Raw genomic sequence first — 25,022 nt, forward strand, 5'->3', positions numbered from 1 at the left:
TCGCAACCCATTTAAAAAACATCAAAAGTGTTCATAAATAACACAAATAGGGTAGTGGCGAGGACGCAACCTTGTCTAAACCCTTTACCGACCGATAATCGGTCTGTTGTTTCCCCATTAGCACCCCATCTGATTTGTGCATAATTATCTGTGTGAAGACGTACTATAATTTCCAATAAAATGGACGGCAACCCAGCATCTCTTAAAATGCTCCAGAGTCTATCTCTAGGTACCACCATGTCGAAGGCAGCCTTCAGATCGACAAATACTACATATTGAGTGCTTCTATTTATGTCCACTACTTTCCATCACAACAGCTGGAATCTGAAAACTTGGTCAACAGTGCTTGTTTTACAACGAAACCCCGCTTGGAACTCAGATAGTATCCTTTTATCTTCCATTTAGGAGATCAATCAATCCAAAGTTTGTTTACTAAATATTTTCTGTGCAGTATCTATAAAACCTATTAGGCAGTGATTAGCTTGGTCAGATTTTGAGTCCATCTTACAAATAGGGATAATCTCTTCTCCTCTCCAAGCAGAGGAGATTGGTGTACCAACCATGATGGTAGCCGTGATTTGGTTTAAATATGGTGCCCACACGTCTGGCACTGGGGCGTTACCCGCTTTCTGTGCACAGATAGATTGGCATGTTTAATCCAAGGAAAAGAATGCTGTTACATCAGCTGCCTCCTAAGAGAACCTAGTAGTATCAGCTGATAGACAATTGTCTAATTTAGTGGGCAGTGCCTCCCTATCTGGTGTGTCATGATCCACATTAGCAATATCACCTGCACTGTAAAGGGGTTTGAAAATGGTAATCCAGTCCTTTTGGTAGAATATTAGACTCTGGTCTCCTCATGTTAGTTTTACCACCATGGCTAATCATTTGCCAAAAAGCTACCTGGTTCACAGTCCGGTCAGCATCAAAAATGTCCCCCCCCCACCCCCATACAGAAATGTCCCAAGTTATTTTGGACTGTATATGTAGCTCTGGCGGCCTGAATTTTGGATTGGAGGCCACTTTTAATAGTTTTAATCAGAAGGGACTTGGCTACTTTGCAATCCCTGTTGTACCAAGTAAGGTTAGTTATTTGTGGAGATCGATGTGTGGGAGCGAATTTAGTTAAACAAACATTTCTCAGGTCCACAAAACATTTATTGTGGAGGTCCATGACAGTAAGCGGGGCTAGACCAGGATCACCAAATGCAGATAAAGTTTATAAAGTTTGAATTAGGGGAAGGTATAATTGGCCATGGCCAACCTCATTACTAGCTACAGTGCCCCACCTAACATTCCTCCTGTTATTAATGATGGTCAGATCCCCACAGGGAAGCCCAGATCTAGAAGCAGTAACATCCAGGCTGCCCTGGAGGGGAAATGGTTACACTTATATCGAGATATGACTTCCATGTCTATAAGAGCTGGCCATGAGTACAGGTCTAATAACATGTAATCGATGTTACTCGAGTACGCGTTCTTTCTGAAAGTGGGTTTCCTTATTAAATCTGAAGCTGTTCGACCATTTCATCTCTCATATGACTGGATAGTGAAACATCTATAATCTGCAGAGCAGCCCTAGTCGTGGATGGAATCCAGGGACCTAGCTGTTGAATGATACCCCACTGTTGATCTTCGTTTTATGCTAAATCCCTTATAAGGACTGAGGGCTTGAAACATACATTGAAGTCTCCCCCAACTATAACAGCGGAGGTCTTACAAGCCATCAGTATACACTCTCTCAGTGATAGTATGACCTGTGATTCAGTAGACTTTGTTATGCTTCTGCTATAGACATTGTACAAGGAAAGTTTTTTGCCATTCCAAGACAAGAATTCTAACCCTAGTATATCAGGAGAATCAATATTTAATTGTTTCAGATGACACCCTAATCAACTACTAACCCATATGGCAAGACCACAGGATGGCCTACCAGCGCAGGTTCCCGAAGCCAGTATGTTGAAGGTTTTAAAGGCTTGCCTATAGCATTGAACTAGGTCCCATGTTTCCTGGAACATGATGACATCAGCTTTATCAATGAATGCCCCCCAGTCTTCTTGGGTCAATTTTCTCCTTAATCCCGCCATGTTCCCTGACAATACTTCTAAGGTGGTAATTCCTGTTGTGTCAACTATCTGTTCTCCCTGTAGGGATTTTAGTGTTACTATTGGGGTTGTGTTTGGTAAAATTGAGATACATACATCCCCCTCTTTACAGGGATTTTTGAAGACTGGTTCAAGAGAGGCAGATAAGCAATTTGAAGTCACAGTAACATTATCCAAAATATTCCCCTGTGTTAACAATGGATGTATGTGAAGTGTCTTGTGATCTCTTGGTTCTTTTTAGTGCAAATTGCATTTTAGAATTTGATGGTGCAAATGCACAAGCATCGAGAGATAGGAGGACACTTACAAGGTGTGAGGACTTAAGTGTCAACTAACAGTCACAATTGTCCACTTCAAAGGTAAGATGAAATGCCCCATGATTGTCCGAATGAATTAACTCCTTCGACGCTCATGACGAGCTCAGCTCGTCATGGTGTACACCTCCATACACTCATGACGAGCTGAGCTCGTCATGAACAATGGGAATCAATATAACTCAGCACAGGAGGAAAATAACACTAGCATCGATGGTGTTAAACTGTAGCACTTTCTAACATCTGATCCAATGAGTGACCTATTTGGTTAGGGAAACCTCATTCACTCTAAGATGCGGTTGTAGTTTTGTAACAACTAAAAAGTATTCTGTCCTACTGGAGGGTGAACTTAGGCTGTATGTGTCCTCCTGTAAACAAATAATAGAAAAAGTAGGTAGGAGTTTGGACTGGGTCGGTGGGGGCATGTGGGATGTAGGAATGATAGGGCAATTACCTGAGAAGGGTCTGGAGTGAAAGGATGCTCTTCTAAACAACAATATGGATTTTTTTGTCACTTAGTTGCGTTTCCTGGAGAGATTCTGGATCTCCATGATGGCGGCCGATTTTTTGGGCAAAAGGATTGGATCCATACTAGGCCTTAGGATAGAGGGGATGCAGACACTTAACTCCCTTAGCTAAATGTAAGATGTAGTGATTGGTTTCCCAGTGCATATCATGGTGGTGCATTTCAAGCGGGGGATTAAGTCCTTGTTGGGCCTGATTGGACTGGGAAATAACTCCTCGACCGTACTGAAGGGTGTTAAAAACATTTTGTTAAAAATAGGGTAGACAAGCAACACAGTACAATAGTAACCTATTAACCCCCAACAAATCGCTAAGAAACATTTATAAACAACAATAAGCACCAAATAACAGTCTCTCTAATGTTCAGCCACTACAAACTAATTGCATAATTGCATAATAGGCTGCTGTATGCAAATGTATTACATTTTAAGAGAGCAAGGTTGAATGGGCAAGCAGGTGTTTGTGTCCTCTCAGTGGTGAAGAAACACCTTACTAGTAAATGCACAAATAGTCGTCAGGGGCCAAAACACTCATACACAATCCTCACATGGGTGAATCAAAACAATATGAAGCAAGCAAAGAAGATAACTTGCAGAAAAAGATGAACCAAAGAGGAGTGGCCCAACCTCATCTGGGCTCTAACGGGCACAGACGGGCCTGCTGTTTGCCTGGGCGCATCCCGCATCCTCAGAATAACAAGACGATTTTAAGCGCTAACACAGCTTTCTGGAGCGTGCCTCTCCTTAAAGCAAGATGTATGTTGGAGTTGGAGGACGACGTCCGTCCCCAGCAGAGTGAAGATCTCACACCACTTATCCTTGTGTCTGGTATTACTACACGTTTCCAGGCTCTCTTCTCTTTGGACTGGCGAACATGAGCAGTCTGGGCTCCGATCCCTCCTGGCAAATAATAAAGATGACTACAGGAATGGAGAAGGGACCCAACCTCCTCCTGCTTCTCGGCTTCACACACTCAATGCAGTCATTCACAGTGGAGAGACAATGATTAAAGTGGATTACCTCGTTTCCTAATTCTATATTTTGCGGTGGGCGGAAGCTAAAGGTGAATGGCACTTAAACAAGTAGGAGGTAGGGCTGACCAAAATCCTCTGTATATACATATGTATGTATTTATATTCTTAAAACTTTGAAAAGCTTGAGGCTGGTAGGACAGCTGTACCTAAAAAGTAGCAGTTCAGTTGAGAGGGCTTTCTCTCGATGGACCACCAGCTTTTATTCTTTGTTCCTTACCAGTAGTATCTCAGCATTTTCCGACGTTTCTCAGCACCCTCCCTCTAGGCTCCCAATGAGCAATCAGCTAACAGCAGGGTCCCCGCTTGTCTTGACTCCCTCAGAGCTCTCACAAGATTTGTCTGCCACTAATGTGCAAGGCATGCTTACAGATATGCACATATCTTGTTTTCATGTCATTGGCTTCATCAATGCTTGTTTGGAGGGAGATGGCTAAATTAAGGACCTCACTTCTGCCGTAAATGAGGTGATTTGCTCGATTTTAATCAGTTGTGAAAGATTACAGTCCCTCCTTCTATAGCTCATGATATTTTCAGGTTTGAAATGCTGACTACTTCGCTCAGTCATGTATATATTGTTGAATATTATGTGGCTGTCCCAATGAACAAATGTTAGAATTTTCATAAAAAAAGAAGTCTGCATTAAAGTCTATTGCACTACGTTTGATGCATATCAAATTCTCATATAATGATGATGTGTGTCCTTCTCTACAGAGTGCCGAGTAATGAAAGCGAACCCCCCGACCGCCAAACCGGCTCCGCAGGTGCAGAAGAACTTTGCTAAGAGTCCGGCCCCGGTGCGACGCAGCAAGTCTCCGGCTGATTCAGGTAAACTCTTTGATGGTGAGTCTGGTTCTCAGTACAAAGTGTCCTCTCCTAAGTAGGGAACTGAGACAAGACGTTGGCTAGTTTTTCATTCACTCCAGCCCTGCTTATCACCCACGTGAAAGTTCGCATAAAGATACTAGTTGAATGAAAGAATTAAAAAAAGACTCCTACGTGATACACAACATTGATTCAAAGTCAGTGTGGAATAAAAAAGTGGGCAGCATTTGTGAGATACAATTCACTACAATGCGTGATGTGAGGCATGTTACACATTTACTTTGGATCAGTAATGTTGGTCAAAACAGATTAGCTATTAAAAGCTGTCTTGCACGCAGTTGTGGCCAAATAATTTAGTAGAAAACCAGTGAGAATGGGGAATTTTAATGAACATTGGATGAACTGGAGATGTTAAGGGCAGCAAACTTTGCCAGAACAGTATATGATTTTACAATAATTTTATAGGGGTGCATTTCTGTTTCCTATTGGATACTGAATACGTTCATGAGTAGTACACCATAAAGCACACTACGAAAGTAACATTGTTCAAAACTAAAAAGGATTTATACATAATTTTATAAGCAAAGATTATTGACTTTGCCAGTGCTTGTTGATTGATTTTATGGATATCTCTTTTCAGACAGCAGGGTACAGAAGGTGCATAGCACATAAAGCACACTACACATGTTTTATCCATATGCTTGTATTGTGAATGAGTTTCAAGCTACTGCCATATAAATGATATCCCCCATTTGTATGGACTGGCTCGACATCGCAGCTGTCAACAGATAGTTATGTGAGAATCACCAAGAGGGAGGCTTTGACTCCACCCACATGTTGGAAGCCGTGAGTACGGTTTAAATGGTGATCATTTTTTTATCTATCCATCTGCCTAAGCTTGAACTTTCTGGGGCACACACGACATTGTAATACTATTAAAGTGTCTTAGATAGCTAAGTAACCTACATTTACGGTGTTTTCTCTTGCAGCAGCACAGAAGGGAGTAGGGTGGTCATTAACCTGCATGGAGTTCAGGTGTTGCTTGATAGTGCAACTGTCACCTGATCTTTCTACCTACACCTTTAACCCCTTCAGTGCTGCCGTCGGCCAATAGCTGACACAGCCCCGCCCGTTTTTCAGGAGGGCCGCACTGCTGCGAAATCACGGCAGAGGCAAACGGGTTATTATTCTACAGTTCTTTGCTACCACACAATTCCATATGCATTCCAAAGATAAATACTTGTAATTGTTCACATTACCATACAACATTCCTTTATAGCCAGACCTACTATTAGCATTGACAATCCTTATTAAGTCAGGCTTGACAAGCACAGCTCTCGCCAGTCCTAGTGTGATCAAAAAAGCACTTTCAGGAGTACTACAGCTAGGAGCTGTAGTTCTGCCCAGATGTTGGCTCATCTTCGAGTTTGATTTGTCAAAAGCTGTGTACTTCCACAGAAGAGTGTTTAACCCCAAAACAGCTGTGGTCATTTGTATATTTAGCTGCTTGATCCATCCTCTTTATCAAGCAAGGCTATTGTGTATGGCCTTTTAGTCACACAGATGCCACTGTGATGAATAGAGTTTGCCTTTTATGGTCGCACAAATGCCACTACAATGCTATCAGACAACTTATTTTAGGTAATATGGTAACTATGGTATTTTTTCCTCCCTGGTTGCCATGTGGGTAAACCTATGTAAACTTATGTTTAAGACAGAGGGCTTTGTTGGTTTGATGGCTCGCTAATGATCAAGGTTATAAGCTAGATCTCTTTATTATAAAAAGTTACAATAAAGTAATTTGGCCTGATTTATTTATTGTGAAAAGGATCCATTAAATTCAATATGCATTTAACAGTGGATTCTTTTACTCCCTTAAAATCTATTTAAATCTACAGAGAGGTATTTTGGTACATGAAATTTCCAAGTTTCTATGGTAAGCAAGGGCTTTATTTAGTGTTGGTTATCCCCTCTGGCAAACGTGAGGAGAGAAGATTTGCACTGTGATATCCATTAGTAGGGCCTCTTAGGAGACCTAGTATTTCGCTTTTCCATCTGTATGTTGTATACATTTAATATTTTGTAACTGTGTGCCTCATGGTTAACTTGTTGGAAAGCTTACGCTCAATACAGTAGGCTTGAATTGGTTATGGTGACTAGCAAAATGAGAAGAGATACAGGTCTCAATAGTTCACTGGTACAAGTTATGTCTGAAGTTATAGGTCTGATCTCTGGATTATAACACATTATGACAAAGGCTGTTGGCTTGTCTTATTTATTTTGAGAGGCATTCCTTAAAGGCAATAGGCCTTTAAAGGTGAATTGTTATCATGCTGTTTTACAGGCTGTAGACAGGTATTTTGTTAAATGAAATCGCACAGATTATCTTAGTAGGAAAGGGTTTTGGTGTTCATCATCCCCAGTGACAAACACTAGGGGTGGAAAAATGCAATTATGATAATCTGAGTTAAGCCCTTTTCAGAGAGGTTGTATGATGTTTTGCCAACTGTAATCTTGCACATATTTATAATTGTATAACTGGATGAATAGCATATGCATACTTCAGTTGACCTGTGTTGCTTAACCCTTTTGCTGCGGCGGCTATTCCGCCGCAGCGCTAACGGGGCGGGGCGGCTGCGCGGCGGCCGCATGCTGGTGACAGAACCGCTCCATCACCAACCGCGGTTGAGCTGTGCTGGTGACGGAGCGGTTCCGTCATGACCCGCACCGCTCAATAGAACGGCCGCGCAGGCGCGAAATCAGCGCCGCGGAGGCGCGGCGGCCGGGCCATGACGGAACCGCTCCGTCATCAGCACAGCCCAACCGTAGCTGATGACGGAGCGGTTCAGTCATTAGCAGGGGAGGGGTTAAGGTGTCAAACCAATAATAAATAAAGTGGGCCTAATTCACAAATGTACATTTAAAATTATGTGTAAGTTAACTATTTTCTGCTATTCACAATCCACAGTCATGCCTATCTTTTTATGTGCGCTGTTCTCCACCCTGACTGCAGAGTCTCTGCAGTTGTAAACTTACTATTAACTCATAGTTTGTTAATAGCAAAAAAAATAGTACACTTACACCAAAATATAAGTTTACCATTGTGAATCAGATCCTATATGTTTTGTTGGTTCACTGGTAAAAGTTATGTCAGATTTCATAGGCTTGGTCTGTTCATTTTGAAAAGTTATGAGAAAGCAAGTGGGCCGTTCTTGTTTATTAAGAAAAACGTGTGTTAAAAGAAAGAGGCTATTAATGGTGGACTGTTATTACATTGCGGCCAAAGCCATTAGGCAGGTATTTTGTTAGATGAAATCTCGCAGATTACTATTGTTGGTGTTGCTGATCCACTCAAACTGAGGCAATAGAAGTTTTAGAATGTGATCATTTTTATTAGAGGATGCAATAGAGGGGTTGCTGAACTGTTCCTGTGGAGAGATGGGGGAGGTTTAGCTGGCGTGACCAAAGGTGTTTGAATGACACTACTCGAGCTCGGCGGAGATGGGTAGGTCTCCCCACGTGGACACGGGCGGATCGAGCTACATCTATTAGGATCACCCCTGATGTTCTGACCCGCCGACCCCTCATGTGGCAAGTAGTCCCTGACCAGTAGGCATAGGAGAATCCACAGAGGTAACTTACACCACACACATGACACAAGCATGTTGTTCTTTTCCTCACTTTTGTAAGGTCCTGATGAATCGCGGGTGACTTTACCCTGAGCGAGAAGCATGTCGACCACTCTCACTTCTAGCCTTCTCTAGGGTCACTCGACCTAACCTGTTGATACCTAGCGAGCTAGTCCCACGTTTTAATTGCAGCCAGGGGACCCCCAGAATAAAGTGAATTCCGGTACCCCTTGCTACATTTTAATAACCTCACCATAGCAACACACCATCCTGCCCACACACCCCCACTTCACCATAAGGCTGTTGGATAAAAAGATCTCCGCCAAAGAGCCCCTCTTTGAGGTGAGCCCGTCGCGGGTTGCACCGCCTCCCCGACGAGGAGCAAACGCCTATGATGAAGCATGACACCATTCTGGGTGTGTGAGGCAACTACATCCAACATAATGGATGCCCTTGGGTGTCATTCAAACACCTTTGGTCACGCCAGCTAAACCTCCCCCATCTCTCCACAGGAACAGTTCAGCAACCCCTCTATTGCATCCTCTGTACTAGATACGGACACAAGCTGTTACTGGACCTTCCACCATCCTGAGTGGTAATCAGTGTCTGTTGATCAAGTGATCAATTGTCCTCCCTCCTTTTTGATAAAAATCATTTTTATTAGGCCCTCGGAGGGATTTCATAGGGGTTTGCTAACTGTATTTTTGTAAATATGTATGATTTTATTTTTGTGTACCTGATGGTTGCCTTTTGGGAAATGTATGTTCAGTACAGCAGATCAAGCCGTTATAAAGGCAAGAGGACCTATTGGTTCATTGGTAAAGTTATGCCAGATGCCTGTTTTGATAAAGAGTACAATAAAGGCAATAGGCCTCATTTATTTATCATGAAACACTTATGTTAAAATGAATACACACATAAATGATTGTGGGTCTAATGGAAAACTAATGGGTGGTGCCTGACTGACCAAAAAGAATACAAATAAGGAAAGGAGTTATTCATTCTTAAAGCAGGGAATGTCTCTACGGTTGAGAAAAAACCCATCAGTCTTCGATCGGTTCCTCCCTGTTCATCATTTGGGACTTCTCACACCAAGGAGAATAATCCTGCCACCACTCGATGTTCAGAGTGATGGTAACCCTAGAATGTAATAAGGTGTGTTGCTAATAACCGTGAAGACTGAAAAAAGCAGTGCGAAGAAAGTGATTGTGGTGAAGGGATATAAAATTGGAGAAAATTGGAGAAAAAAACTTTATTAAATGTCCCCTACGTTTCCAACGCTAAAAAGTGCTAGAGAATAGTAGAGACACAAATATCTACTATTGTAATAAGTGTAATATGGTCGTGTTTCTTGCAGATTTACGGGCCCGCCCAGGTACCCAGCTGCATTCCTCAGGACCGAATCTAGCTACTGCTCGTGCATCCCAATGTGCTAGGTGAAAGGGGATGTTTTTACAATTAAGAGAAATCATTTTTTACATTACGTTCCTGTTAGTAGACCAGGTGTCCCCTTGAGAGGTGTAGGAACTCCTTGCAGAAATGTAAACAAAATGGTATGACATACACAGACAGGCACAAACACCACATTAAGTAACAATTTTTTGGCTCAGAACATATACTAATGTTTTGAAACAAGTGCGGATGTGTCAAATACATATCCCAACAGAGTGCGCCAAGCTGCTAACTCCCAAAAAGGAATTTCTGGTAACCCCAGCTTACCTTTTGGGAAGGAGGTACGCTCTGCGCCTCACCTGGCCACGGCTCAGGTAAGTGGAGCCCTGCGCTGAAAATTAAAAGCACATACAACACATAAAAGTGTCAGATCCAGCCACATAACCAGTTTGTTTAAAAGTTATTCAGCGTTGTCTTACTCTGGTTTGAAAGTGCGTCTCTTTTGGTGTGCACTCACCCTCTTAGATGTTATAATGTGTAATTACACCATTGTCATATAGGGCTGGCGTGATGACAACAAACTCATTGGCTCAAACTCAAATATTTAGACAAGTTCAAATAGTATAGTCTTCTGTAGTGTATAGACCAGCGCAATGCCCGCTTGACATAACCACCCACTGTAGTCTTAATCAGGGCTCATCTATTATGTGACCCACCTGTAGGCATGTAACATATGAGGACTCGGTTAGTGTCGATCTCTCATAGTATGGTATAAGAAGACAGACTCAGTTCGGCTCTCTCGCTTTAATGTGTGAGCAATATTAAATCAAGTGCAAGCCGCCAGTTGGCGTGTGACCTGTAAAGACTCTGCTAATATCCCTCTCTTATGGTTAACAGACAGACTCCACTCGGCTCCGTCGCTCTAATATGGGAGCCGATATTGAGTCTAGCAGTAGAAAAATGAGCACTTGATTCTAACTATTCGGCAAAGTTTGACTTGCTTGTGACGGCGCTTACCTTTCCGTCGGTACTCCTGGCGTCCTCTGTGCCGTTTGGGGAGGTACCGTGGAAAGAGTAAGCGCCATCTTTGTGCCGTTGTGCACGTTGGAGGTCTCGCGAGAATCACGGCTATGCCTGCCGGGAAATGTAGTTTATTCATCTACGTGTAGTGTTTTCACTCGCCATTTCATCTAATGTGATTTCTATGATATATTGTTCTTAAATGGCCTCATAATCTATTTATGTATAATGGGCTAAGTGCAAGCACACTTTTTTTTTTTTTTTTTTTAGAGTCATAACACAGCACATATTGTTTATGTGTGGTCAATAAGATGACTATGCTGCCTGATGGGTTTGGTGCGTGAGTGTATGTATATAACGCCTCCTTCGGTACACTGCTTATAATGAAGTCTTCATTTAAGCCAGTCTTGTCTGTATTACTGCTCAGAATTGGCATAAATTCGCATTACTAGTACACTCCTCTTAGCGCTCAACAGAACGAAGGCACAAAAATATGTGCTGTGTTATGACTCTAAATTAAAAAAAAAATTTAGCACACTACGACCAACCATACATTTCAGAAGTATTACTGGGCACCACGTTCTGTGAAGCTTGAGAGGAGTGTACTTGATAATGCACAACAAGAGTTTATGTCACTGTCGAGTAGTCTTTCTGACATATGTGATTACTGATGATGTGCTTGCACTTCGCCCATAGCCGTGATTCTCGCGAGACCTCCAACGTGCACGACGGCACAAAATACTGCGAATATTCCTTGATTTGTATGCAACGCATGTTAATGTGATGTTGATAAATGCAAATAAAATTGGTTGGGAAAAAATGGGTCGGGGTGGATGAATGGATGCATGAGTGCTGAGAGGAGTAACAATGTGCATGTACGATCACTTATTGGGTGCTTAAACCCATCATTGACTGGCGAGGCCATTTTATTTACAATTCAGACATGTTACCGTAGCCACTGCTTGTTGAAGTATTATGCAGGCCATGCTTCACACTAAGGTCAGAGCATGTGACCCGTTCATCCTACCGAGGACCTCTGCTTCTTATTGCGGATATGACCCCTGCCTCTGACCCTCATTCACCTCTCTGTTTCGTTTTATTAAACGAGACGCATTTGAACTAACACGGTAATAATTAAAGAAAATTCCTCTAATTTTCAAACATCTAAACACTGTGAACAGTAAAGATAAAAACATTATAATGTTTGCACATTTTCCCTTATTCAGTTTGTGGACTGCTTCCTCGCTCAGTAGAATCCCGTAGACTAGAAAAGCAGCCTCGCAGACGCAGCCTTGGAGGCGACCCGGGTGGTGTCTACTGTGCAAGACATAAATACTGCTAAGGAGGCTGCATCCGGATGCCGGCGTCAAACTGACACACAGTTCAGAGCTGCTCTGAATGCTAATGTGGCGACGAGCCTGCTGTAATGCCATAATGAATAATTGCCATGGCAACCCTGGATCACGTGCCAGCATCCACGCACGCTGAAAGCACGTCCTTACCTTTGTTCCAAACACAGAAGGCCACTGGTAAAATGATGCTGAATCGATGCTCTTACCTAAGGGAGGATAGGGACAAAGACCACGGTGATGGGAAAGGTGGCGATGCGCTCCAGTGGTGTGAATGCAGGACTGTATGACGTCAGCTCGTTGAGTGTCTGCACACTGCCTTCAGCTGGCACCCACTCAGTAACTACTGTTCCCTCCATTCTTTCTGCCAATAGAAGGTATTGTGCCAATGCCATTCGATCGAGAAAGGAGGAGGTAGGGCTCTGAGCCCCACGACCTCTTTTGCTCTTATTTTCAATGATGGCTGGGCCTTCTCCAACGTCCACTTGCTGCAAACACCAAGCTCCCATGCCTTACTAACTGACTATCCTGCTAGGCTCAAGCTATCACCATCCTCGCCAAGATTAAGACACTACCTTCTGTCTGGTTGCCAAGTGAGTCCTAGGGCAGCTTTTAGAGGCGGAATCCGATAGCAGCTGACGACCTATGGCACAGCGAGCTATGGGACCAATGTCTTGTACCTTTGAGATTGAGCCAAGAGTGCTCTGTGTATGACTGGAGGCAGTCTGTAATGGCACTGAAAAGCATTAAAATGATGGAATGCATGCTTGATTAATCAGCAGGGGCTAAGATGATTTCAGCTGCTTTGTCCTTCTGTTTACCTGCTTTCCTGGAGGATATTCTTTGTTTTCAGTTTTTTTGGTAATTCATTCCCCATATATTCTTCTTTGTCTTCTCAGTCCTCACTTCAATTCATTTCCTTCTGATCTCGTTCCCTCCTTCTGTTATTGTCCCTCACCGGTACTCCAAGTCATATGTACAGTTGTTGCTTTTCGCCCCCTAGCTCCTATTGCTGAGATGGCCTACTTCTGCCCCTCCCAACTTCTCTTGCATGCCTTCTAAACCCATGCCATTTTCTATACAGTGGTACAGAGTGCCCACATCGCTGACACGGATGACATCAGCATGACTCCAGACCATGGAGACAAGGCAGCCCTCATCGTCTTGGTCTTCTTCAGAGTATTTGACTCAGTCACCCACCTAATCCTCATCCAACACCTACATGACGACAGAATCAAAGGACACGCACTCCAAAGGATCTGTTCCTACCTGACTGTCAAGGAGACAGTCAGTCAACCTGGCACTGTACAACTTGGACGCCAGTGACCTCAACTGTGCAGATCCGGGTGGATCCTACCTGAGCTAAACCCGCTTCAACACATACATGATCCCTCTAGCAGCACCATCTGCTCTCACAAAATAAACATTCTCTTCTACGCTGATGACAAGAAACTCATTCTCTCCCTTATGAACAAGGCACACACTACCTGGATCAGTTTCAGTGCTTGCATGACTGACATTGTTCACTGGATGACCACCAACTGTCTAAAGCTGAACACCAACAAGACCAAAATCGTGATCTCTGCGAAGAGCACTTCACCGTGATACTCCACCTGGTGGTCAACAGAGCTAGGACCAAGACCTACCCTCATCACCCACGCCAAGAACCTCAGGATAATCATTAACCACAAACTCAACGTGACCGCCCAAGTCAACGTCATCACCGCTTCATGCTTCTATACCCAGATGATGCTGAGGAAAATGATCAAGTGGTTCACAATCAGTACCCAAGCCAGCTGGATTATGTGATCACCCTCTATGCCAAGATCCACAAAAAACTCACCAGACAGCTTCAGACCATTCAGAACTTGGCAGCCTGGATCACTCTGTCTCCAACACCACACACTTCACACCACACCTGAAGGAACTCCACTAGTTCCCCATTCCAAAATGTGCATAATTAAACTCCAAAGCCACACTTTTAAGGCACTACAAAACACTGGCCCAGCATACCTCAACAATCGTATCTGCTTTAACAAACCTTCCATATACCTCGGCCCGTCCGGACTCCTAGTTGCAAAAATCCTACGCATACTTAAAACTTGATGTAGCGGTCAAGTGTATTCCTACATTGCTCCTAAAGCGTGGGAGGACCTGCTACTATTCATAAGAGCTTCCTTCTTAATTCTTGAATTCCACAAGAAACAAAAGACCTGGATTTTTGAGTAGTCCCATTAGGCACTAGGTGTGCCTGGACTCACACATGCTCAGGGCCACGACATTCTCCAAGGTGATAGTGCACTTTAAACATCTGCATAACATAACATTACCTAGTCTTTCCACTATTTCTATTGAACTTTTGTTCTGTGGTAAGTTTTCCAAAAGCAAGAAAATTTCATGCCAAAATTCCTCTGATAATTTTGTGGATCTCTGCACTCTTTTACCCTGTAAAGGATCTTGCAAGTTTGATTTTTTGGGTCTTTTTTATTAGTCGAACATTTATGAATGTGTTGATAAGCCACAAGGCTATTATAGCTTTGGCTTCAATAAATGCCACAAAGCAACATTTCTCTATGGCACATTTAAATGGAGGTGGGAATATCTAATATGAGCAGTGGTGTGAGAAGTGGAAGTGTTGGCCTTACACTTCGGCAAGACTGTCAGGATTGTGCATCAGCATGGAGACCATTCACAAAGGGGAAGCGGTCCCTTAGAGTTCCCTTCCCTATTGCGAATGGGTTACCACCTACTTGAAGTAGGTGGTAAAATGCGAATGTTGCGCAACCGCATTTCGGTCACTAAACATTCTTACATACCACTGCGATCGGTATTAAGAAGGAATGCCCTAAACACGTCCCTTCCTAATACTGAATTGGTATGTATTCGCAATTCCATACTGCGATTTAGTAACATGTTACTGATTCGCAGTTTGGAAATGATACATGCCTAAATGCATTTTTCCGCTTTCAAACAGCCCGATTCTGTGAATTGGGCCTTTTGCGACCGGAAAAATGCTTGATACATCAGGACCTTAGATCCTAATATCAGCTGAAACAAATTATAAATATATGTAAAGACGAGCTACATAGTGCACTACCAAAGCTGAAGTTCTCCTCTGTGACTGCTTGCTCATCACCACTACATAACCATTGCTCGTCTCAATTTCCTCACGTACCCCTAGAAGGTATCACGCTTAAGGCTCTTGGATGCCAGCATCCCAGCTGCTCTGTAGGAGATGCCTACTAGCTGCAGAACGAACCCCAGTACATATATGCAGCCTCCCATACTGCTGTCACACCCGGTTCCCTGTAATCCTTTCTCAACCTGACACCACATTACTTCTGTGGGCAGCTCTTCCTGTCTCAGATTCCCCTGTGACAATCCAATGGTCTCGGCTCCTGCCACACTGATGATCCTCCGAGTTTGGTCCGCTCTACAACAAATACTCACAGAGCCTTTGTTACTAATACGGCACACTGCCCCTGTCTGCACCACTGCGCCCCTTTCAGTGTGTGCACTGGGTGCAGAGCAGGACATGCGCCCTATCACAGTAAATGCGCTGTCCCCAGCACTGCTGCACACGCCTGGGGGCCGTATAATAGTAGAAGACACACCCACTGTTTGCAGCTGCTGGCCTGCCTTTCACTGTGGAGGCGGCAGAGATCCCCTGCTGGCGGGTGCCATCAGCTATTGCATGACTTTACCTACCTGCAGGTGGCTGTCTGTGTGCAGGGCGGCAGGATTCTAAGGACCGCCTTTCCCCTACAAGGTCCACGCCCAGGGGGGCGACCGGATGGTGTGCCACTCCTGCATGGTGCACAGTCAGTGTGCCTCCTAACAGCTCCTTTGCCTCTGAGTCAACATCTGTTATAGGACATGGCTCATGGCATAGTGGTTCCTCATTTGCATGGGTGTGTGGCCCTCATCAAATGTGCACCTGCACCTTCTGTATTATTGCAGGGGCCACGTGAGCATTTGCGGCGGCTTTTATAATACTAGTGTGCCCTCGGGAGCAAGAAGTGGGTGCCCACGGGCACTTACCGTAGAACTGTGCTACAGCCCCAGGTCTTTAATTGCTGGTGAAACAGGCATCAATTGATAGCATGTCCACCCTAGTGCGGCGGAAGTGCCTGCATGACCCATTTTTATGCACTTCTGTTTTTTAATGACATTTATTTATTTGATAAATAATGCTGTGTGCTGCTTCAGCGTGTTGGCTGGGGCGAGCGGCCGATTGCCTCGGAATAGTATTAATAGATAAACGTTGTGGTGCACCTGGGGTCTTCTTACGTTTTTTAAACCCACAATGTCCATCCCTTTACCTCCCTGAACCACTCAGCGACAGGAATTGACTGGAGTGAACTAGGCCAGGGAAGGCCTGAGATCTGATGAGTAAGGGGTCGTTCCCGGCCCCTCAATACAGCCCCCCCTCACGCCCCCTTAATTGAAGGGGTGGCGTCGAGAAACAAAGGATTTATATAAAGCAACTATAATTACTTAACGCGATTCCAGGGAACCAGAGTTTCCTAAGGGGAGACTCCCCCCAGGGGAGGGTCACGAGGGAGGCGCCGGAAGGCAGCAGCTGTCTCGAGTTACCTGCATGGATGCTGTCATCCCACCTACCGCAATCCTAGTGCACAACCAGAAACAATGCAAATCCTTTGCAACAAAGGGAACAACACTGGCATTTCCCTGGCAGCAGTTTCTATCATGTGATAACTCCATCAATACACTGCTTATTATTTCGAGCTCTTGTTGCTGAAACACACCAGCCAAATCAATTCAACAATAAATTACCTAGATAAAAAATATAATTATAAGGAACAAAGCGGCAGAAAAGCTCGGCGAATATAATCACATTACCAAACATAAATAGATAAGGATCAAAGTCTTTCCAATTCCCCCGCTGCAGGTTTTAATACTTATTGTGATGCAAAGAACTGGAGCTTTCTCCTTACATTGCACGAGTTTAACAGGTACCGGGACACCATTATTCTACCGCTGTCATGCATCTGTTACAGGTGCACATTTTCATTTCAATGCTACTGGTTTTCTTTTTTCTTGTCTCTTGTTTATTTTTCATGTAGTAATTGTCTTGTATGTGTCTCTGGTGGTGGGTTTTATGGCTTGTAATTGGTCGTAGGTTTGATCTCTGGCAGAGTTCTCCATGCATTCTTCTGAGGTCAATAAAATATTAAGAAGTAGTGGGATAATAATAACCTATAGCAGACAACTGTCAACGGTAAGTCCAGGTAGTGGTTTGCAAGACATGAATGGCCTATCAGATCACTGGAAATAGAAGACGAACCATAGCATAACTAGTGTGACATGCTAGTGTGAAAACCTTCTAAACTAACCAGCCAGAATTACAGCAGAGCCCATCACTAACTCTGTTCTTCAGTGTCTGTAAGGTTGTAATTCCCGATGATTTCAAACTGCACTATGGAGTTGGCATTAAGGGCCTGATTATGAGCTTTGAGGTGCGGCGCCAGGACTGCCGCACCACCAAACCCTTAGTCGGTTCTCAAGCCAGATTATGAGTATTTCTCGTGCCTGGCAGGCTTTTTTTTTACGTTCCCACAGCAGTGCCCTGAAAATAGGCACCGCAATGGTACACCAAAAACAGTTCCGGCACGGCATGGACTACAAAGTCCATGCCATGCAGCAACTGGAGTGCAAGCACACAGGGGACACATAATGTTCCCCCCTGCATGCATCCCAGGGCCAGTAGACACAAGAGGCCCTGTAGGTCCCTCTTTGTTTCCTCTCTGGCACAGTTTTTATGGAGTAGGAACCGCCATGAAAGCTCTGGCGGAGAGGAAATTCATAATATGCTTGGCAGGCCCGCGGCGTCCTGACTTTCGCAACACCACCAGGGAACATTCCCTGGGGACTGTGACAGGGCAATGACGGTCCAATGCCCTAATTGTAATAGGGCATTCAGAAGACCACCACCGCCGTCCCACCACGAGTCTGGCGGTCCATGGACTCTCAGACTTGCAATAGAGCCCTAAATATTTAGTGGGTGTTTCAGCCCTGCCAATGTGTCTGTGCTTTTTACTTTTATCTGGTGTGTCAGGTCCGAGTTCGAATCCCAGCAAGGCTGACTGAGCCAAGCAAGTAAGGTCAGGAAACTGAGCATCAATAAATGGGGTAATAGTAGGTATGTTAATTATAGTGGTATTTATAAGCATTACTGTCATTGTCACTGTCATCATCGTTATATTTCAGGGTCAATGCATAGCCAGTCTCTTCCAGCAGTTGTTTCATTACTTGGAAATGGTTTTGTTTTCATGTTTTCTGCTGTACCTTTGCCTCAGGTGTTCAAGTTAAGCCAGAGTACAGAAATACCAACACTGCACACACCATTTTGAAACAATTACCGAAGAGAGAACTGCTGCTCTTAAAACCGCAATAGTTCCTTTTTGAGGTCTAGCAAACGGATTCTTGATAACTGTAACACATTAAAGATAGATAGCTCCTAGCATCAGCATAAATGATTTAGTTTGCCTAATCCCCCTTATCATTACACAGGTTAATGGAACTCGTTTCATCAGTCTCCCAAGGATGAATGATTGCTTTGGTCCTGCCAGGATGTTAACCCGAATGACTAAAACTCAATATGGAATCTTTACTATTTTGACGTCATTCTAGGCATTATTATTTATTTAATGCATTTTTATAAAGCGCGGACTTTACCCAAAGGTGTTAGAGCACTGTACAATAGAACCAGTTACGTTACATGACAGAACGGTTGCAGGAATAGAACAAACAAAAATAGCATGCCATAGAGTCGAAGCAACGCGGGCAAAAGGCACACAATCTCAAGCACAGCATGAAAAGACTGTACAAGCAAAAGTAAGAATAAATATGACAAATTTTACAATGACTAAAGAACTTCCTGGCGAACAATAGCAGGCCATAGAATCAAAACAACGCAGGCAAAAGGAACACAATTTCAAACGCAGCAAGCACAGGATGTACAAGCAAAAATATAAACATATGTGACAAATTTACAATGACTAAAGAACTTCCTGGCGGGGTCTGAGTAGGAGTGAATTAGTTCTGAAAGTGTCTTTGGAATAAAAGAGATTTGAGGTCCGCTTTGAAGATCTTGATGGAGGTGATGGCACGGAGCGAAGGAGGAAGCAAGTACCAGGTTCTCACCGCATTACCTGAAAACGATTGTGCCAACAATTTTTTGTCTTTTGAAGGAGGGGGGTTCAAGAAGGAACTTTTCCGCATTCCGAGAAGGTCTTGAGTCTCCAGACAGTTTGAGTTTATTCTCCAGATAGCGAGGGGAGGAAGAGTGCAAAGCTTTGTGGGTGATGCACGCTGTTTTGTAGAAAGCTATAGCCTCGATGGTAAGCCATCGGAGAGAAGACAGGATAGGAGTGATGTGGTCACTTTGTTTGGACCCTGAAATGAAGTGAGCTGCTGAATGGAGGACGGATTTGAGGGGGGAGAGGTGAGATTTGGGAAGGCCAGTCAGAAGAGAATTACAATAGTCAAGTCTAGAGAGAACTAGCCATTGGGCCAAGGTTTTTAGGTCATTCTCCGGGAAGAATCGACGAATCCCCCATAAAAGTCGCAGTTGATAACGTGCGCTCTTGGCCATGGAGTTGATGTGTGAGATTAGGTTGAGTCTTTTGTCAAGTATGACACCTAAGGATTTAGCGCAGTCCACAATGATGGGTTTACTGTTGAGTAGATTTGATTTATCCATCCAGGCTTGAACAGGAGGCGGAGAGAGAGAGAGCTAGATATGAGGAGGAATTCAGTTTTAGAGGGATTAAGAATGAATTGGTGAACTAGCATCCAGTTGTAAATAGTGTTGAGAGTAGAGCTGAGTAGTGAGAGATCATGAGGGGAAGACACCTTGAGGTAGATTTGGGTGTCATCCGCATAGAGATGGTAGAGGATTCCAGATTTGCTTAGAAGGTTCCCTAATGGTTCCAGATAGAGATTGAACAGAGTGGGAGCAAGGATAGAACCTTGAGGGACGCCTTGACCAACCACCAGTGGAGACGAGAGACTATTTGCAATCTTGATCATTTGGGATCTGTCTGAGAGGAAAGAGGCAAACCATTTGAGTACTGTGCCTTCCACACCCATTCTCTGTTGAAGAATGTTAAGGAGGGTGTTGTGATTAACAGTGTCAAAAGCTGCAGAGAGAAGAATCAGAAGGCACGATTCCCCTGAATCGAGAATATGCAGTGCATCATCAATCACTTGCAGCAGGGTAGTTTCAGTGCTGCAGTTTTGAATAAAGCCCGATTGGAACATGTTGAGGAGATTATTGTCCATAATGTGTTGGGAGAGTTGTTTTGCATCACATTTTTCTGTGATCTTTGAAAGAAAAGGGAGATTGGTGATGGGGCGGAAGTTATTGAGGTCATTTGCATCTGCAGAGGTTTTTTTAGAAGCCTTTTTTTAGTAACCTGTCCTGTTTTGAGGACAATTGGGAGGGATCCTTGACTGAGGAAGAGATTGACTAGCCTGGTCCAGTAGGAGATAGTGTTAGTATAGAAATCAATGGCGATGCCACTGGGAATGGGGTCAGAGGAATGGTTGGAGGGTTTTGTTTCGCGGATGCATTTGAGGAGATCAACCTCTGAGATGGCAGCAAAGTTCTGCCAAGTGACTAAGGATTTTCTCTCCACGATGGGGGTGGGGTGGGTGACCTGTTCCACCAGAGATTTTACCTTTTGATCGAAGAATATAGCGAACTCAGTTGCTTTCTTTGATGCATCCTCAGGCTTGATGGTTTGGGGAGAACAATTTGGGTTTTTGATGAGGTCGAAAAGTTTTTTGGGTCTGTTTTTAGCTGAATCGAAGAGGGATCTGAAATGTGATGTTTTTTCCTGGAAGATGTGTTTGTGGTATATGGATCTTGCTGAACGTAAAAGAGAGAGGTTGGGGGTGGATGGAGATTGTCTCCAGTGCTTCTCCAAGATTCTAAGGTTTTTCCTTTCGTCATAGAGAGCTTTGATGAACCAAGGAGCTGATGGGGTGGGTCTTTTCCTTTTGCTTTGGAGTGGAGCAACCTTGTCGATTTCGACTGCGAGGATGATTGAGAGGCAAAGGGGAGTGAGATCGTTGACATCCGTATTGGGGTCTAGACTAGGAACAGACTGCATAGCAGAATCACATAGAGTCTCAAGATCAATGGTTTTTGTGTTGCAGAACCACGTAGAGGCTCTTTTGGGTTGGCCGAGAGTTAAAATGTGAGAGAGGTGAAAACAGAAGGGAATGAGGAAATGGTCAGACCAGTCAACACGGATGAGTGTGTGGTAAATAAAATTACCTGGACTATTTTTCTATACATTAAATGACAATAAAGGATAGCTCAATAAATGAGAGGCACAATAAATGAGAGGCAGAGTCCGTGGTATCTGAGTCATACGGGCTTTAATTAAGGTTCTCGAGAACCGGGACATCGAGTTCCATCACCACTAAGGTTCAGGAAGGGACATTCAACATTTTATTAACATCACACATTATATATAGTAAACCAGTATAATTGAAATGAATACAGTAGGCGTAACAAGTGAAAAGAGAAAGATAAGAACACATGTGCGTAACAGGAGGCGTGTAAGAGGGCGTACACGTAGGCGTGTATTGGAAACGTCACAGAAGTGTCATAAGTGGGTGGATGCATAATGAAATTCTGCAGGGTCAGCAGAAACCTTTGGCATGGGTGCGTGCGCAACTGAGCATGACGTGGTATAGACGTGTAACTGGGAAGAACAGGGGGCTTGACTTTTAGCACTAGTAGAGGAGTCTGGTGTCTGGGATGTCAGAACGACCTGCACCTATAGCATATCTGGTATCTCATGTTTGGAGGATTTATTGTCTGAAGTAAAAGGTCTCTCGGGCAGAGGCCGTTCAATACTGAATGCTAGTGCGTGCATACGTGTCTTGGTGCAATGCGCGGGGCCATGGGCCTACCATGGTAACGGGTTCTGTAAATCACTTGCAAGGAGGACAGGAAGGCCGGGCCCTTTGCTCTGCAGCCGGGAATATGTTTACCTATTTCACCAGACTGGAATGTGTTTTCGAGGAGGCTGAGCAGATAACTGTAGGCAAAATACTGTCTTGGCAGGCAGGCCAGGCCGAGCCGGGCACCGCTTCGCCGGGCAGGAAGTAAGGTAGAGGTCAGGGATGCATACCTAAACTGCAGTTTTCGGAGACAGAAATGACTCGGAGCCTCAATTAAGGGCCTAGCTCGACTGAGCCAGGAAACGTGGAAAACGTGTGCTTCGCGTTATTTAAAAGTGCACCATGTAAAGACGTTGGCACCATAGGCCTAGAAGCCAAATTAACGTGTTTTTCTTGGAGGACTGAATAACTGACATGTTAACGTTGGACGCAAATGCATATGCGTCTTCATGGCATGCACAGAAAAGGAGTTACCCGACATACAAGGAACATGGGTGCATGGATAGGGTGCGAGTGGGGGGACATATTGATTACCTAAAAATTTCTATTTCCTCATTCCCTCCTTGGCCCCTACTACACCCTTCAGGATATGTCTATTTCCATGAGACTATCTATCTGTTCGTATAGCATCATTTGTTCATCTTTTTTCATTCGGGAACGGGAACGTGTACTTGGACGGGGAATACAAGCTGTGGCGCACAAGCCGCAAATCGCTGGCCCACATTGCAGACAGAGACAACAACTGAATACTATGAGCAGTATTATTCCTAGGAATGACAATACTTTCCATCCCCAGGCGGATATCACACTCCAGAGCCAACCGGACCAGGTCCAGGTGTCTGGATTCTGGTGCATCTGGTGAGCTATATTATGGAGCCTTGTTATTGCTTTATACACTGACGGTGCGTTATTAGGAATGAAAATACAACAACTGGATCCGATGACTCTACAAGCCCCGCCCCTATCGGCCAGGATGACGTCAAGGACAAGGCGATTTTGAAGAACAACAAGTCTCATAGCAGACTGTTCCTCAGTCCGGTTACCTAAAGCAAAAGTAGTTTTGTTCACTACTGCTTCAAGAGTTCTGGTCAATCTTCGTATTATCTTACTATTCTGGACGGGACCTATGAACCAGAAGTATCCTTTAATATAATCCTTATACTGGTCCCATGCTGATTCAGAATAATCAATGACAGGAGGAAGGTCTCTCTTATGTCTTACATGCACAAGATGTGGATTTCGATGATAATCAGGCGGAGCTAGTAAAACAGGTGGCAATAGGAACGCGATATAACACGTTCCATCCCAGTCTAATGGCAGACGTACATAAGCTGTCTGACCACATATAAAATAAGAATGGCGGGAGGCTTTGAAAGTAGACTTTCCTTTATCACTGATTCGACCACAGTATTACAATCACTGTGTCCTAGATGTACTGAACCATTCTTTCTGACGCATAATTCGCCTTTCACTGGTAAAACTGTAATAAACGGCAAGTCCGAATTAGTCTCGAACTGAACGTTCAGAATCATGAGGTTAAGTGTAAAATTACCTAATCCATACACTTCATTTTCTAGATCGGTCCCTGTCCTTTGGGGAAGACCTTCCTTGTCTGGGAAACATATTTTATTCATAACTGTATTAAGGTTCCCCCATATCCAATTGCTTTGGGAAACTGACTTACTGTCCAGGGAGGACATTAAAGTAAACCATGCACCACACGAACCATTATGTGTAAACGGATAAGGAAAGAGGGGCAGAGCTCCCTTGTATTTCTGATAGGGTGGGAGTCGGCCACATACCCAGCAATTTGTGGCATTGCTGGTCTGGTGAGAATGGTGTAACGTACGGATAAAAGTGTTGTTGCGCATTGCTAATCAATAGGACAGCTCGTGTGGGGGCAGGTCACTGAAAGTGTGCTCTACAGTGTCATTAGAGGAAGTATGTACATGAGAACCAAGAGGAAAGAAAACATGTAGCATTAAACTTATGCATATGATCGTAAGACTCAGAAAAAACATAAAAATCAAAGTAATGACGCATCTGCTGTGCAGGTTTTTGCAATATTTTTCTCTCTTTTCAATTCGCCTATCTCTCTGACTACTTGGGTCTATCTTATACATGTCAGAAACCTGTCTAACCGCTTCACCCGAGGGGGACTTAAACAATTAAACGCTGTCTGACTTACTAGACCTCAACTTGGCTCGGTACTCCTGTTGTGGAGTTTTCTCTAACAGGGGGAGTTTAGAGTCTGTAGCGGGGCAGTCCTTGAGAACAGTCTTTGGACACAGTCCATGAAATCTTTTAATGTGGCTGGAGTGTAGCCACCCTTTCCGGCCTTCGATCTTCACAGCGGTCCTCGTGGTCATCAACACCAGTTTGGGTTCCTTCCACCTGGGCTCAAGAGGGCTCGAGCGGTCAAAGTTGCGGACCAACACCAGGTCTCCGGGAACGATTTCATGCGGTTTCACCTGGGTGTTGTCCGGGAAGGCAGCCGCGACCTGTGAACGACAAGATAGTAGTGCAGACATCAAGGATGCCAAGTAATCTGTCAGCATAGTACTTTCAACATCTGTGATCTTACGAGGCATAGGCGTACCCCACATGTTTGGGGGACGGCCGAAGACTACTTCATACGGGGACAGTCCGGTTCTGGAATGGGCTACCATACGCATGTAAAAGAGGGCAACCGGCAGGGCTACCATCCAATCTACTCCTTTTTCTGCACAGACCTTCGCTAACCGTGTTTTCAGGGTTTGATTATGTCTCTCAACGAGACCGGCGGCTTCGGGGTGTCGCACGCAGTGGAATTTCCACTGGTACCCTAACAGGAGTGATACCTGTTTCATAAGCTCGGACGAGAATGGCTGTCCATTATCAGAGTACACAAC

At 44.2% G+C, this 25,022-nt stretch overlaps 1 protein-coding gene across 14 annotated transcripts in view; it reads left to right on the forward strand.

Annotated features, from left to right (window-relative positions):
- DCX (doublecortin) overlaps window positions 1–25,022 on the forward strand; it is a 414,555-nt gene that overhangs the window by 291,765 nt on the left and 97,768 nt on the right. For 7 of the 14 annotated variants that reach the window (XM_086918434.1, XM_086918423.1, XM_086918431.1 and 4 more), the window contains one exon: window positions 4,689–4,802. In XM_086918434.1, the coding sequence (XP_086774560.1) occupies window positions 4,689–4,802 (114 nt within the window). Of the gene's footprint in view, window positions 1–4,688; window positions 4,818–25,022 lie in introns of all 14 variants that reach the window. The other 7 variants (XM_086918436.1, XM_086918429.1, XM_086918424.1 and 4 more) reach the window with 1 other exon arrangement.

This window comes from Lissotriton vulgaris, chromosome 4_1 (genome assembly GCF_964263255.1).
Source record: "Lissotriton vulgaris chromosome 4_1, aLisVul1.2, whole genome shotgun sequence".
Lineage (NCBI taxonomy): Eukaryota > Metazoa > Chordata > Amphibia > Caudata > Salamandridae > Lissotriton > Lissotriton vulgaris.